This window comes from Morone saxatilis, unplaced genomic scaffold, assembly GCF_004916995.1.
Source record: "Morone saxatilis isolate NCDOM2014 unplaced genomic scaffold, NCSU_SB_2.0 Contig24, whole genome shotgun sequence".
Taxonomy (NCBI): domain Eukaryota; kingdom Metazoa; phylum Chordata; class Actinopteri; family Moronidae; genus Morone; species Morone saxatilis.
Window position 1 is genome coordinate 7,546,800 of NW_023339807.1, and position 15,805 is coordinate 7,562,604.

Below are 15,805 nucleotides of genomic sequence, written 5' to 3' on the forward strand. Positions count from 1 at the left end.
GACCATGAAGAGCTTTGTAAGTAAAATATATTAGTCATAATGGTATCTGCTCTTGCATTAATACACTTTTTGTCCACATTTAACAGTAAAGGAGACGTTTCAGTTTACCTCATCATCATTACCTCCTCTCTGGCTATCCATCAGTTACTGTGTATGAGCATTGCACTGACTAAGCAACTCACTTTGTTGATGAGAACATTTATTTTACCTTGTCTTGTGCCGTAGATCCACACTTCACACAGAACTAGAGGAATGGCTTTAGGGGAGAACACAGTGATGTAGCACCCTGACATTGTGCTTTGACACTGAAAGTCAAATTTTTTAGTTTGTGATGTTTTTAACAGAAAGGACAGAAACAGATGAACCTGCAATAAGTGGGAGAGAACAGTAAGGGCAGGAAGAGTCATGTTTGTGGTTCTATGGGATGAAATGTCTGAAAAGTCAAATCCAGTTTACAGTAAAAGACGATGAAGTATTTTATCCATCATTCACATTTTTGTGTACTTGCCCTAGGTCTCATTCTATGTTTTGATCCTTTAAAAGATCACTGACAGACAGATGATCAATAGACCACACAGCATATTGTTGAATGTTGTACACAGATACAGTGAGATCAGAAAATAAAGCTTTCAGTTTCTTTTAAATGGCATACGTGTGTCTACCTGCATCTAAAAGAGGACTCTATCACAATACAAAAGTGGAGAAATTGTCCAGTTAGGCTGTACTCACCTTTGTCTCTCCACAGTGGTCTTTATATGATGCCCTCTCTGACTGTATCTGTACTCATCTCCCTTCCCTGACTGCTGCCTCTATAACAGAAGGTTAAAGGTGGAAGTTCCAGCTCATGCAAATATCTCTTGGTCTTTTCTCTTAAACAGAGGAAGTTGTGTATAAAAAATACATTTTATTTTCATATTCAAATCTAAACCCCCTGCTTCTGGGAAATGTGCTTTAGTTTGTAGGTTTGCTGCAAAAATAATTTGATTATCTTTTCCATACAAAAGAACAATGTGATTGGTCTGGTCTGTACAGCACTTTTTAGGGGTTGTTTTTAAATGTGCTTTATAAATACATCAGATTTGATTTAATGTATTTTCAGTATATGGCACTGCACCACTGAGGGTTTAGTTAAAACACTGTTTTTACTATTACAATATATCTTATTAACAGTGACGATAAATGTATCTGTGTGAAGAAGTGTGTCGCAAACTGCCTCACCAAAACAATCATTCATCAAATAACTAATAAGTAGCTATGAGGATGAATAGTTAAACCTCAAAAGTAGTCAATAGGGTCTAGGATTTAATGGGACACAATGCACTACTTTCCTCTCTGCATGACTTCTTCACATCACATTTATTCAAAGCAAAACACGCAAAATGTTGCTCGCAAGTGCACATCTTTTGATCAAAATTTATTGGGTTTTGTCCTCAAACAAGTATAAAATATAAATCTTTTCTAAATCAAGCCAGAGCCTCCAAACAGCCGTGATTTTAAATTAACATTGCACAAATTGTCTGCCTCACAGCTGGTAGCTACAAGCTGATGGTCGCAGGGGCCGCTAAAGGAATTTATAGCTTTCTGAAGCAAACCTGCAGAGGCAGACGCACATACATACCGTGTTTAATCAAACTTTATGACAGATACTCTCAGTACAGGCAGAGTGTAGAAATAACTTAATGTTGGTGGAAATGTCAGTTCCGTAGACACAGAGTAACAGTTTGACCTTTTTTGTTGAGCAGTTTGAGAAAAGAACGTTGTCATCTTTGCCCGCATCGTGCGCAAAAAGTCCAACATCAAGCAAGTCAGTTTCGTTCTCACAATAGTCGTCGATCAGGAGTACGGGATAATGCGTACCAGTTCATGGTAGATTTTCAAGCAGGACAGAGATCACAGCTTATTTTTAAAAACCTAAATTTAGGTTAGTCAGGGGTAACATTTTAAAACGGCACAGTAAATATATGTTGCCTTTAAATGAGCACCAACTGATTTATTAAGGTAGAGTACACTCTCATTGTGTTCTTCCCACAGTCTCTGTGTCTACGGAGCCAACTGTATCTTAATACAAGAACTGAGAAATCACTGACGCATCCAGTAAAACAGGTATGTATTGAAGCAGTAACAAAGAAAAAAAAAAGTCCATTTTACGTTAAAAAGCAAAGCAAGCTCTTCAAAAGTAATAACTTGGGGTAAAAACTGTCAACAGATAAAAAAAATTCCACTTTCAATGAGTTAAAAAAACACATTTCCATTTATACGTACAGTATATTACAATTCTGACAAGGTGTATTTTTTGGCCAAAAAAAGCTGGCTGCTGAATAGTGAAAACATTTTAATCTCTGATTGCTGTAAGAAACATTCAACCAACTACCTGTCTAAATACAGAAAACAAGTGAGGACTAAATAGCAGAAGTATAGCGAAGGATACAGATATGACGTGCACAATAGGACAGCAGGTAAACTACTCAGATCACAATGTAAGCTCTTAGCGCTACTGCACAAAGTTAACTGGGATACATGATGACTGTTGAATATAAAATCATGACTCAGGGATCAGACACAGCACCTCAGCAACCTGGGAAAACTTTAAATACATGATTGATATTTAAGGTAGAGTTTTCTACATCTTACAGCTTTACTAGACCGTTCATTTTAGCGGAGCCAGGCTGGTTCTGTTTCTACCAATGCTCTTATCATTCACCTAGTATGGGGCTAATATTAAGTGTAATGGAAGGGAAATCTTTAAAGGGGTAGTGATTTAGTACTGCCATTTCATAAAGTAGGGGGACTCTTACGAGAAAAGTCTTCTCCAGCTGTGTTTTCATAGGCTGAGTAGTACTCTTCAATGACAAGTATCATTACATCCCTCCACCAAGGAGGTTATATTTTGTTTGTTTGTTTATTTGTCTGTCAGTAGGATTACAGAAAAACGTTCCTGATTTTCATGAAATTTAGTGGAGTGGGCCGAGGAGGAACCCATTAAATTTCAGACGGGATCCGAATCACGAGGCGGATACACAAGTTATTTTTTACTTTCGTTTACATTGCGAGATCAAGGTCAATTATGGCCGTCTCTATGGTAAAATGAACTGAATCTGTCAAGCATGTGTAAACCTGTTGTATTTCAAGTGAATGGTGTGCAATGTCTACATATACAACAAAACATAACAGCCGCCTCAAACATCACTGCAGAAACAAAACAGTGCCCTTCTAGTTCATGTGTAAAATCAATGGAGGGCCCCTTTAAGTAACTGTGATGTTAAATCATTTTACTGTAACACTTAATGTATGTTTATGAAACAGCTTAGTTGTAAAGCTTTAACATTTTTGACACATTATTAAGAAGAAAAATGTTTTCCCAGTGCTAACAAGACAATAGTGTGTCTTTTCTATTGAGTTCTGATTCTATATTTTTGCAACCAAAGTACCAAAAAGCCACTTGGGCAACACTGGCTGAACTCTAAAATTGATTCTATTTCAAAAACACTACTCTATTGTACATATTGTATGAGTCTGTCTTGTTAACAAACAATCCACTAATGTCTGGAAAGAGTTGTAATGACACAGTTTTCATAGATAGAAACATATAAAACCATTCAAAACAGACCGACTATAGTAAAGAATGAGCACACTGTAAAAGACTGTGGGCTGGATACCTGGAGGCAGGTATAAGCCTAACCTGTGGACTAAAACAAGCTAACTATGGACAGCCAGTTTTTAGCACATGTAGAAATTAGCACGTGAAGTACCGGGATTCAAATGGTCGCAAAAGGGCACAAAATGGCTGGGCATAATGGCCGGTTTGGACACAAGGACTCTTTGCTTAAAATGCTGCTGTAAAAGGAGCTGGCTAATTGAAGTAAGCCTGTCCAAGCTAAAAGTGACAAGACTTCAATAAATATTTCCATGAACGGAAGAAAACAGGTCCATAGTTGCAGTTAACTTGGTGATGCAAGGTAACTGGTATGATTAAAGCTACACAAAGAATTAATCCCAGATTAAGCTTCTACCGTGCCAAGTATACCAACCCAGAATATTGTATGTACAAATGAGCAGTTGTTCGTCTTGGTTATTGCATGCAGTATTAGACAAAAGGTATACCTTAACATTTTGAATTTATTTTTCATGACCAGGCACTTGTCACATTATGCAAAATGTATCAAGATTTCCGTTTCAGATTTGTCCTTCCGTTGCTGTCAACTAGCTATCTTAGTTAGCTTACGTCTAGCAGACAACACTGGTGTCATTGAAATCAAAGTGACAACATGATGTGTGACAAGTGCCTGGTGGAAAAACACAATACAATTCTGAACACCAAGGTATCTGTTTAAGGACTTACAACAGAAGTTTCCAACGTCAACTTCAGAGTAACTAGGCATCTTTTAGCATCAGCAGAAAGCAGAGCTCGGTCATGCATCACAACTTAGTTTGAACAAGCCTCCCTTAAGAATCACCCAACAGTGTGGGGTTTTTCAAAGCACTGACAAATTCTCTCCCATCACCTTCTGTCGAGAGTTGGTGAAATTCTGTTCAAACAAGCGTACGAGCCGTGTAGGCACATAGGTTTATCTGCAAAGCTTCATCAGAGTCTCTCCCCCTATTTGTGAAGAACTGTAGTCAAGACAGTTGTCAGTCTATTGTCCGGTCGATCTACCGCGGTAAAGTCTGAGGAAAACAGTTAGAAAGAGGAGCGTTATTTGGTAGGCTTCCCGCCACAGAGGGAATGCTATGCTGTTTCTTCAGGCATCACAACAATCCCTTTCACGAGAGAAAGTGAATTTTCCAAGAATGTCTGTTTTCTGAACAGTTTCAGTCTTTTGAAGATGTTCCTATAGCCCTGTATGTCTGCCTGTCTGTCTGTCTGCCTGTGTTGTAGACAATTTAATGAGACAGAGAACCAATAGGACGCCGCTAACGTTTACAGAAACATGTCTTGGGAAGTGCACATCAAGAGTCTAGGCATTCATTTTCCAAAAGTGGACTGGAGGAGGGGGGGAAAGAGTCTGACAGGGGTATGTGGGAGCAGAGAGGGAGAGATGGGAGACAATTCCCACAATTTAAAGCAACAATACAAAACACAACAAATATAACACGTGCATTTTCAAAAGGAGAAAGGATTAAAAATGGGGCTCAAATTGTGCAATTTAGCGAAAGAAAGCGTTGTGTGATTGTTCTACTAGTTTTATGAGCCTCATAAACATCCAACTATGAAACAACACATTAGAAAAGTGGATCAATTTGTTCCTCCTCCTGAAAACACACTGAGGATAAAAAAAAGGCAAAACACTGGTTCAGTTTGTAGTCATACAAAACAGATTTGGTCTCTCAGAGCCATTTTATGGTATAATAAGAGATTAAGGTGCCTAATCAGGATTCAGTCCACAATGTACACAAGTGGACAAAGTGCATTTTTAAAAAAAGTTTAGTTTAGGTGCTTCACGTTTTTCTCTTCAGTGCAGACTGGACTCAAATTATTATTTGAATTGCTGTTAAACAGTCTTTCTTTAAAGTACGCGTCGAGACCCAAAATGATTCACAGGCCTTGTTTTTGACATGAGCAGATGAGCCCAAACCTAAAGGCAAGGTGTCGGTGATTTGGTGGCGATCGCAGTCTTGTAAAAGTGATAACCTGTGGATTGACTTGATCTAAATCTACACGGGAGCTGCAGCTGGTGCTTACGTTTACATGGTTTAAAGAAAACTCTGCAATGCTGCATCCCCATCTTAAAATTCAGTCATCAGAGGCCCACCATCAGTAATGTCTAAGCTGAATACTTCTGTTTCTATTATTATTTCAGAGGACCCACATGTCACAGCGCTTCTGCCTCTAACTGTAGCTCACTGTTCAGGAGCCAACACATTCAACTTTAGGACAACAGCATCACACTGTCTGAATCTACATAACCAAAAAAAAAAAAAAAAAACTTTAAAAAGGTCATAATAGCACAGGATTTCTATCAAAAGGTGAAAATTAGTTTAAAAACATTGATAGCAGTGCATATTAAACACATACTGTGGCATTTTTCCACCAGATCTGTAGGTGTTCAGTTAAAAATCTATAATACTAATAATACTCATGAAACAACAAGCCACTATAAAGGGAAGACTTGAGTAGACATCCTGTGTTGTTTAAAAGCATCATTGCATTGGCATTCATTCAGCATTAAGGTACTTTGTCTCATATTGAGATAAAATACCTGACTTTCAGAGTCATTACCAATCCATGTGAGCGCAAACAACCTGCTGATTCGTATCTGGTCCTTACGACCTTCACTGGTGCTAGGAAAAAACAAAGATACTGTATAATATAAACCAACCAGTTCCTTAAATAGATGTATGTCAGTTTCATTGGGGACATTGTTCAGAAGTGACATCTAGCTGTGATACATTTTTAAGCACCTTTGTAAACACGTCAGATAAGTCTTTTTTTTTTTTGTCTGTGTGCGCTCATAGTTTGGGACCAGGGGTGAAACATTCATAACATTGGAGATAGAAGTTTGAAATTAGGCCTGTGCTTATAACAAACACTCTTTCTCAAAGAAATGCAGCATTATGTGTAAATAAGTCTACCTTTGCTGACTTCATTCAAGCAAGCAAAGAGTGCAAATTTAACGAGGGGCATGACGGACATTAAAACTGTTAATTCCTCTTAAAATCTCTCATCTACAACAGTCAGCATTCGTCAGTTGTTCCTAAAAGAAATGATGTATGGATGTGTCTGGATACATCACCTTTTTGGGTAACTATTTCCACAGTTACCATCTTCAGCTCAGCTTGAAGCACTTCATGGTATTTCCTTTTCACTAAATGTTGTGTATTGAATTTTAAGCTTTACCAAAACAAAGTTTGGTATGCCACTTCCTTGTTTACCATGACTCATGTCTAAACTGTTACACATTACTTACAGTAAATAAGATTGAGAGAGTGAGCTAAAGCTAATAGTCCATCTGTTAGTTGTGTTTCAGAAATTGTTTGAAAATACAGTGAATTAATGCTGCAAATGAGTACACATGCACATCAGTGGTAAAAAAAGACTTGGTTTAGCCACCTTCCAGCTTTGATCACAACAGTATTTCTCTTGTGACATTCTGTAATGTTTCACTGTGCCTCCCACAATCGTTAGTCTTCAGAAACTGACAAGGACTTCCTGACGCTACGTGACGGCTCCCAAACCTCACTGTCGTCCGTATCGTCGCCGTCATCATCCTCGTCTCCTTCATCGTCATCGTCTTCGTCTCCCACCGCTGGGCCGGTCTGCTCCTCGGTGGCCGTCGACGCCTCTCCCCGTGTGTCCGCTCCCTCTTCCTCTCCTCCCTCTTCTCCATCTGTCCTTCCTACCGCCGGCTCCTCGAAGGGATCTGACCCGGTCTCCAAGCGTCGCTGGACCTCGGCGAACCACTCCCTCACCTGTTGACGGAGAGAGAAACACTTTAACCGCGTGTTGAGAGCAGAGCTGCAGCTACTGGTGTGAGGACACTCAGGTCATGTCCTTTGTGATATTTCCGGGAATTTAGATAGAAGGGACTGATTCATCGTTCACAGTCAGAGCTTTTAGTCCAAACCACCAATCCACAAGAGTTTCTGGAGGGGAAAAAACTAGTAGTGGCTGTTAACGCTTGGGTTTTAATGACATGGAGATGAGTTTGCATTATGCAGTTAGACACATTTTTTAGGACTAAATATATTAAAATGTGGCTGTTTTAGGCAGAAAAAAATTAATGAATCAAAATAAAATGGATTTAGTATTCTCCATCAGAATAAGATAGCTGGTGGTTTTAGATCAGACATTAACATAACCTTTAGATAGGGAAATATAATTGAGTGGTTAAATAAATCTGTTTCAATTTAAATACACAAAAGTCTTTATTACCCATGCTATGAAATATCAGTAATACATAAAATCCCATTATTCAGCGAAGCTTAATTTGCAGTCCACAGTGTTCCTTTATAATTCATGTTACTGGGTGGAATCAAGCGGTGATGGTTCATATAAGTTTTTATGAATATGTATGTCATATATTGGGAAAGTCATTCTGTCATAATTTCTGTATTAGAACTACTGTATAATATAAAGCCCTGTAAATGTTTAAAGACCACATTTGTATATTTTGCTGTATAAATAATACTGACTTGATTATAAGGAGTTGAGAAAACAACATTTGCACCTCAAATGAAAAGAAGAGAGAACATAGATCTCAGTGCCTACCAAACGTCGGGGGATTTCTAAATGCAAATGAGTTGCTTGAACAGCGGTGAGAACTAGGCAGTGAAAAAAACTGGAGATACATCAAACCACTTTTTAAACAACTGAAAACACGACTTCCACGCCACCGCCCTGAAGCCTTTGAATTGGTTCTACAATGCAGGTTTTTTTACGCAGGCCTCAGTCTCTATTGAGGGAAGCATTGAAAGACTGACCTGTTAGTCTATGCATGTTAAAGACTGAGTTCAATTTTACAATTGAAAAGAAGCTTTTGGGAAACAAGGTCCTGGCTGACAGGTCAGAAGCTGATTATAACAGAATACAGTGACACATATGCAAGTTTTCTCACATCTGGGATGTGAAACATTGTTTCATTACCTGTTCATAGCTCATGTTGGTCTTGGTGACAAGCTCATCCAGGTCTTGCTCATTGAGAAAACGGTGCTTTAGGTAGTATTCCTTTAGAATCTCCCTCCCACTCTTGAATTTCTTTGAAGGGGGCGCTCTATCGACATCTGAGCTGAAGGAGGCGGACCTTCTTGGCTGCTTTCTGGTTCGGGACCGCCCCCAACCACGATTTCGGGCGCGTCTTTTCCGGCCCGTGCTGCTGCTGCTTCCCATTTTATTGCCTCCTCCACCATTTGGCCCTTCGATGTTGCCACTTTGGTACTGGAAGAACCACTTCAGGTTACTGTTCTTCCACGAGTACCGAGAGTCCCCGAACCAGCTGACGATGTAGGACCGGGGAAGGCCGCTCTCTTCCGCCAGCTGGTCGTACTCCTCTGGTGTGGGCCACTGGGTCCGCACAAAGGCACTTTTCAGAATATGGAGCTGCTCTGGGGTCTTTTTACTCTTATCTTTCATGTCTTTGATGCTGCTGCTGCTGCTGGGCAGCTGCTTACTGCGACCGCCAGGAGGAGTTTGACTACCTTTACGAGACGAGGAAGCAGAAGGAGAAGAAGAGCTCACTCCCGTTCCTCCTTCTGCTGCTTTTGCTCCGTCTGTCTCCAACTTACTGCCTTCTGAAGAATCTGGGGAGGAAGTGCTTACAGAAGGCATTTTTCGTCTCTCGGTGAACCAGGCATCAATCTCCCTCCGTGTCAGTTTAGTCTCTGTCCTCAGGCGGCTCAGTTCTTCATCTGAAGGGCTGTTGCTCTTCTCAAAACTTTCCTCCAGCACCACCAGCTGCTCCGGAGTCTTCTCCTTAAACTTCTGCAGGGTAAAATCGGGGAACGGATTCCATGTTTTGGGCCGCGTCTCCTTGTCCTTCACAGGAGGAGTACGTGGAGGAAGGGGAGATGTGGGGGTCTCGTCGCTCGAGTCAATAACAATGGTGGTGCTAGCACTGCTACTACAGCTGCCACTTCCCCTGCCCCCACCGTCATGGAAAACAATGACATGGCTGTTCTTAGAGTTGCGCTGGTTGTACCTGGTGTCACTGAACCACTTCTTGATCTCTCCCTTTGTCAGGTTGGTGAGCTTCATCAGCCGGGCAATTTCTGCATCAGTGACAAAGTGGTTCTTCAGGTAGCTGGCTTTCAGCTCTGCCAGCTGCTCTTTGGACTTCTTAGGCCGCAAACTGAATGTGTCAGCACTGAGGGCCGAGTTCTCCTTAGAAATGGAAGCGGAGAGTTATATATTAAACAAGGGTTTGTACACGCACACAGAAGTACTAAATACCTGCTAGGAGAAAGACAACATGGCTACAGATGAGATGTGTAAAACTTTTGTGAACGTACGTGGATACATTACATACAACTGATGAAAAACACCATGTGGTAATTCTGTGGACTGGCTGGGTTAGAAATCAGAAACTTGCTTGTTGACAGCAATTGAGAGCACAAGAGCAAAAGAGAAGGCAGCAACAGGTGCTGTCCTCACCTGTGGGGAAAGAGAGGGAGGCTGGACAGTGGTAGCCCGTTTCAGCTCACTGTTTGTTGGGGTGGGCTGGCAGGAAACTCTGCTGGAGCTTTGGGACTGGCTGGGCAGCCCTGCCACCGTCAGGGTGATGGGACTGGTCACCGGAAGGTTCCCTCCTGGGCCGACCTACACACATTCAGAGAATAATGACGCACAGAATATGAAGATGAGACATACAGCCAGACATGGATGTATTGGTTGTTTAAAGTCGTTATTTAGTCGTTAACACTGTATGAAAGGTCCTTAAACTGGTTTTTGATGTGTAGTACTTATTACTGCCTCTGCCTCTAATCTGTGAAGAGTCTGGCCAGCCGACGAGCAAATACGGCGTCACGAGCCACAGGCATCAGAGTGCATCCCAGGCTGAGGGCAGTTACAAAGATTCAGTCTCCACACAGCAAATCGAGTTTAACAATTCACTTTATTTCCTCCACAAGACCTCGTGTGTGTGTGTGATATGTTATTTTTACAAACTCCATAGATGTTGTTTCCCAGCTGATACTTTAACATAAGATAAGATATTCCTTTATTTGTCCCACAATGGGGAAATTCCTTTAACATACATACTGCCTGCTGGGCTATAAGCGAACACAGCATTTAAGGCATGGTCTATGAGACTGTTGTGATCATCTGCATCATCAAAAATTCATTACAATTTAATTAAACTAAAGCACGTCAAGGTCCAACCAGTCTTAAGCTCAAGGCAAGGCAGGTCAAAGCCGAGTCTTGTTTGATATGTCGTGTTTTATTTCCTTACCTACCTGTGTGAACACCAGGCCGGGCTGGCCCACTATCTGGCAGGTCTGAAGAATGGACTGTAGGCCATTGGCAGCTGCTGAGAGTTGGTGAGCAGGAATGACAGTGATGGTCTGAGGCACCGTGTGCACCGTTCCGTTAAACTGTTTCCTCCTGGCCTCCTCCACTTCCTCTGGAGTCCAGCTCACGCCGTGCTTCAGCCGCTGGGCTGAGAACCACACCTGGGTGTGCATTGAGTACATTTGACTCCACCATTTCCAAAATATGCAAGGCAAAGGTAAAATTGAGTATATTTCAGACTTAAATCTTTGAATCAAGATCGAGGTGGCTTTTTACTTGACAAAACATATAGAATAAGGAGCATATACTTGTATCTGTTTGAGGCATCTTATCTTAGAACAGGCGGGTGAAAACCCGACATCCTTTGTGAGCAGGCAATTAACCCCAACAACTTTCACCTACCTTGATCTGCTCCTCTGTGAACTGTGTCTGTGCTGCCAGGCTGCTGATCTCAGCCATGGAGGGGTAAGGAAACTTCTTGTATGTGCTTCCCAGCAGAGGGTTGGTGTCCATAGCCGCACTGTAGGAGGGGATGCTGCTGAGGGGAATCAGTAGCTGAGGCTGAGCTGCTGCTGCTGCTGCACTGTGCTGGGCTTGGAAAGCAGAAAGCACCTGAAATAGAGAAAGAGAGAGAGGAGATAAGACAGGTCTGGACGGATAATGCTACATGGGGGCAAAGGTGAGGCACTGCTTGAGCCCTGTTTGGTAAGCTGTCGTCTTGTCAAAGTGTCTCTGAACAAGACAGTGAGTATCTATGAGCTGCAGGGCTGCTGTTCTGTTGTTGACATCTAACCTCTCTGCTGGGGATATTTAACATGACAGCCAGACGTTTTTAAGCGTCCGTGCTGCTGCTGAGTCTGAAAACACACATTTATTTTTCACAGCTGTTGCAATGCATCCGCTATATCCTGATGATGGAGACCTCCTACCTGTGCCAGGCCAGCGGGCAGAACTGTGGGGTTTAAAGTGGATGATTTCCTCTGCGGCTCTGAGGGCGGGCCGACCAGCAAGCCACCTCCCCCGAGCTTCATGGAGTCATGCAGCAGCATCTCCACAGGCGTCATCGGCCCCAGAGGAGCTTCGATGGGCTCTTGCTCTCCTCCCACCTCTCCTTCACCACCCCCTCCAAAACCCTCCGCCGCCTCGTCTGCTGATTTCAGGGACACGGCGATCCTCTTGGGCTCAGATTTGGTCTTCATCCTCATGATGGGGGTCTTGCTGAGAGAGATGGCAGCAACCGCAGCAGGGTCTGCTCCCCCCTCTGCAGGTGCATCACACTGCTGTTCCTGTGTCACCTGGTCGCTGCCCACATCCTCAGGAGGGTTTGTAGCGCTGCGCTTCAGCGAGGGACCAACCACTTCGCTGTCTTCTATAGTAGAGACACTGGGCTCATCTATGATAATAATAATACAACATTATTATTACATACACGATATTACCATGTTATTCCCGTTCATTCAGATTTAGAGATTTTCAGGTTAACTGAGTGCCATTATCATCTACATATGGGATAATGGGCCAATCTTACCTGTATCTGGAGGGGTGGGGACAACCACTACTGCCTGATCCAGCTCCTCTGCAGTCGGCCCCTCCTCTGCTCCTTCCCTCACCTTGCCCTGCTCCTCCTCGGGCTCGTCCTCCTTTGCTCTTTCTGTTTTCTCCTCCAGCTCTTCCTGCTCTACCACATCAGAGGGCAGCACCATGCAAGGTGTGGTGGATTTCCGACGGCTCGACATTGTCAAACCAAACTCTGTTCACGTCTGTGCAGGGTAAAGAAGATCTGGGACAGAAGTGTAGAGGCTCACATGTCTTTTGTGGCGGCTCACATGCTAGAGTCCTTGAATTACGTGTTTCTGGTGGGGGGGGGAATAACAAAAGATGTCATACAATAAGAGTAAAACTGTAAATAAAAACTGGATGCAAATCTCTCAAATACTTTCTCTTCGACGATTAGCCATAAATAGCTTCTTCAGTGTTACAAAACCCGCTTCACGACTGTGAGGAGTGGTTCGATTTTCCTGCTTCTTATCAGTCGAAACTGAATACATTCAAGATTTCTGACTTGCTTAGACAAAGGAAACAATTTTAAGCTCTCATGCTTTGACAGGCAACGTAGCATTTAAATAACCAACAGATTTCTAAGTGGTGAATGTTACTTTTACTTGCAGCCCTAAAACAATACTGCATACGTATGCAATTATTTCTGGGATTCAATAAGTACTGCAGCCTTTCAATCCATGGAGAATTACCCCAACACATGCTTTCTTATGTCTACCAAAAACATGATATTTCACAGTTAAACTGTCATAAGAATAATGTGTGTAAAGCCTGGGGTTTATGGAGGAAAACACACAAGAGAACACTGAGACTGGATTGCATGAAGTGCTCAGGGGGAAGACATATGACGTTGCACTTTTCATTTCCTTCAGCACGATGACTAAAAACTTGATTCATGTTGGCCTGTAAGCAGATTTAACAAGTACAATTATGTATGCGATTTCTATTTATCACCAAAAACAGGGATAAATACAAATAAATGCAAATAACTGCAATACATATTCATATTAATGGCCAACACAATAAACTGTGTTTCAATGTTATGCAATTCATTTATTAATTAATGTGTTATTATTATATTGTAATTGCATATATTTGACCTGTTGTTCAGACACAAGAAGCTATCTGAAGATGTGTTCTTGGGCTCTGGGAATAGTGCTGGTCAGTTACAAATAAAAGTCACATAGTATGCACTAAATTATTCATAGGTCAAGATCATTCATAGCAGCACTACTAGAAATTATTAAATCTGACTACAGAATTTGTAAAATCCTGAAACAAAGTCTTTCATGTGGTACCATATTAACTATAGCACTGAATTGTCACCCAGCCCCACATTTACACATGTCTTATTCCAATCAATTCACAGTACCTTGTGTATATCACAGGGTAAACCCACAGTAAATCAGGTTATTGGTCTCCCAACAGCAGCGAGGCACAGATGAATTATAACACCAGAATAACTGAACCAACACCAGGATAGGGTTTAGGTTTTCTTAACTACACATTTGGCACATATTGCCTGGTTACTGCAAATACTGGATGTCTATTTCCATGTGTGTCATTGTGTGTTGATGGTGATCCGTTAGGGCAGGTCATGGTTTAACTTGATGCTTACCGCCTCATTTACGACAAGGTCATTGACTATGATAGAGGTGCTGCAAATGTGCCACTGTGAAGTCCACTTCTAAGACACTGCTGCAATAAGCCTGGAGACAACTGTCTTACAGTGTGTGAAACAGAGAGCCCAGTATTAACGATAAACTGTATTAACTGTGTGCACTCTACTGTGACATTTGCATGAACATTTAGCGCCTGAAGAATAATTTGGAGGTGTGAGCTAGCTAATTCGTTATTAATAAAGTAACCTTAAAGCTATAAATTAACATAAAAGCACATCTAACTGAGCTCTACAGCACCTAGCATGTATATGAGGTGGGCCAACTAGCTCGTGTTAGCCGGGGCGGTCAGTATTATTGATAATGTGTGGCGGTAAACTTACTGAACTACTGAAATGTGCACTGTGTTGCTACCAGGCTGTCGAGACGAGGCGAGCAGTAATTTCCTGGGTCTCTGTAGAGCAGCCCTCAGGTGGTGTCTGTCGGTGTCTCTCCGTTCCCCCGGCTAACCATTGAGCCCCAGCCAGGACGGGACTACGGCAGCGTTCACGGTATTTGGGCTTGCGGGTCTTCCAAACCCAGCGGAGGGAGGCAGACAGACAGACAGACGGACCGGTCTAACTACGGCCCCCGTCTGCAGATGCTGGAAACACCGGACATCTCTCCCCCCGTCGGAGCAGGTTATCTCCAGCCCCTGTCGCTCCTTTGTGGAAGTTATATAATGAAACACACGGTGGTTACATTCATAAGGTGGCCGTCGGCGCTGTGTTACTTTGCTGACCTAATTCTCTGCTATTTTTTAACGGCGGATTTTTTTTTTTTAATGATCAAACGGCGTCATCATTCAATGTGATACGTCCTGACGTCATTCCTCGGCGACTTTCGGTGCTCTAACAATTACTGAAAATTAGCAAAAAATAAACAATATTTTATCGCCACAGTGTGCTCTTTATGAGGGGGGTTTGGTACTGTGTCGTTTGGGGGAAAAGTATTAAAAATGGTTTAAGGCGGGCCGCAAACTCTCCCGTTTCCCGACCCGGCAGTCTGCCAAAATGTCCTTACATGACCTGTCAGGGTTGTGTGAGGAGCTACTTGAGGACAACACTGACGCTGCAGAGTTCCCTTCACTACACCTCGTCTCGTCTTGTGTCGCTGTCCGGGCTTCTGTCGATTGTTTCAACTACTACAGCTTGTTCATTAGCTGCTGTACAACCCGCCTTGTTATGTATTTAATATCTGTGCGGGAATTAATCCTCCTGCACTGGTTTAAAATGACTACAAAATAATAATAATAATAAAATATCCCAAGTACAGAAAAACTGAACGTGAGACTGGAAGATCGCTGAGATATTTACACACACTGCACATCTTGTGTAATTGTTGTGAGTGCCGATCACAGATAAATAGTGATTCATCTCACGTTGTATTATCCACACAGGGTGATCTGGAGCACTTATTGCACTTCCATTATGTTCAAAATGTCAAAAATGATGCAGCAGGCAGATATACAGACTTTTTGTCTCCATGTGTCAAAACCTCAAAAACCCAGATTCAACTCTTCCCATAATGCAACCCTAAAGTATCTTGTGTTAGACCCTCCATTAACCAGGTAAATGCCAATGTCCTTAATGTCCGGATGTTACGAATCTGTAGACTGCACAAAACCAGATCAAAACGAACCTGATAAACA

General features: G+C 42.1%; 1 protein-coding gene across 2 annotated transcripts; it reads right to left on the reverse strand.

Moving 5' to 3' along the window:
- Positions 1-6,384: 6,384 nt before the first annotated feature.
- LOC118335484 (zinc fingers and homeoboxes protein 1-like) lies at positions 6,385-14,943 on the reverse strand. 2 transcript variants are annotated; one of them, XM_035671780.1, is made up of 8 exons: positions 14,499-14,943; positions 12,468-12,719; positions 11,869-12,332; positions 11,342-11,551; positions 10,885-11,100; positions 10,085-10,249; positions 8,582-9,814; positions 6,385-7,407 (listed from the first exon to the last, which is right to left on the reverse strand). In XM_035671780.1, the coding sequence occupies exons 2-8, from the start codon at positions 12,673-12,675 to the stop codon at positions 7,120-7,122; spliced, it is 2,784 nt and encodes a 927-aa protein (XP_035527673.1). In that variant the 5' UTR covers positions 12,676-12,719; positions 14,499-14,943; the 3' UTR covers positions 6,385-7,119. The 2 variants fall into 2 exon arrangements, with proteins under 2 accessions (XP_035527673.1, XP_035527672.1); XM_035671779.1 differs by having other exon boundaries at positions 12,468-12,792.
- Between the last annotated feature and the right edge of the window lie 862 nt (positions 14,944-15,805).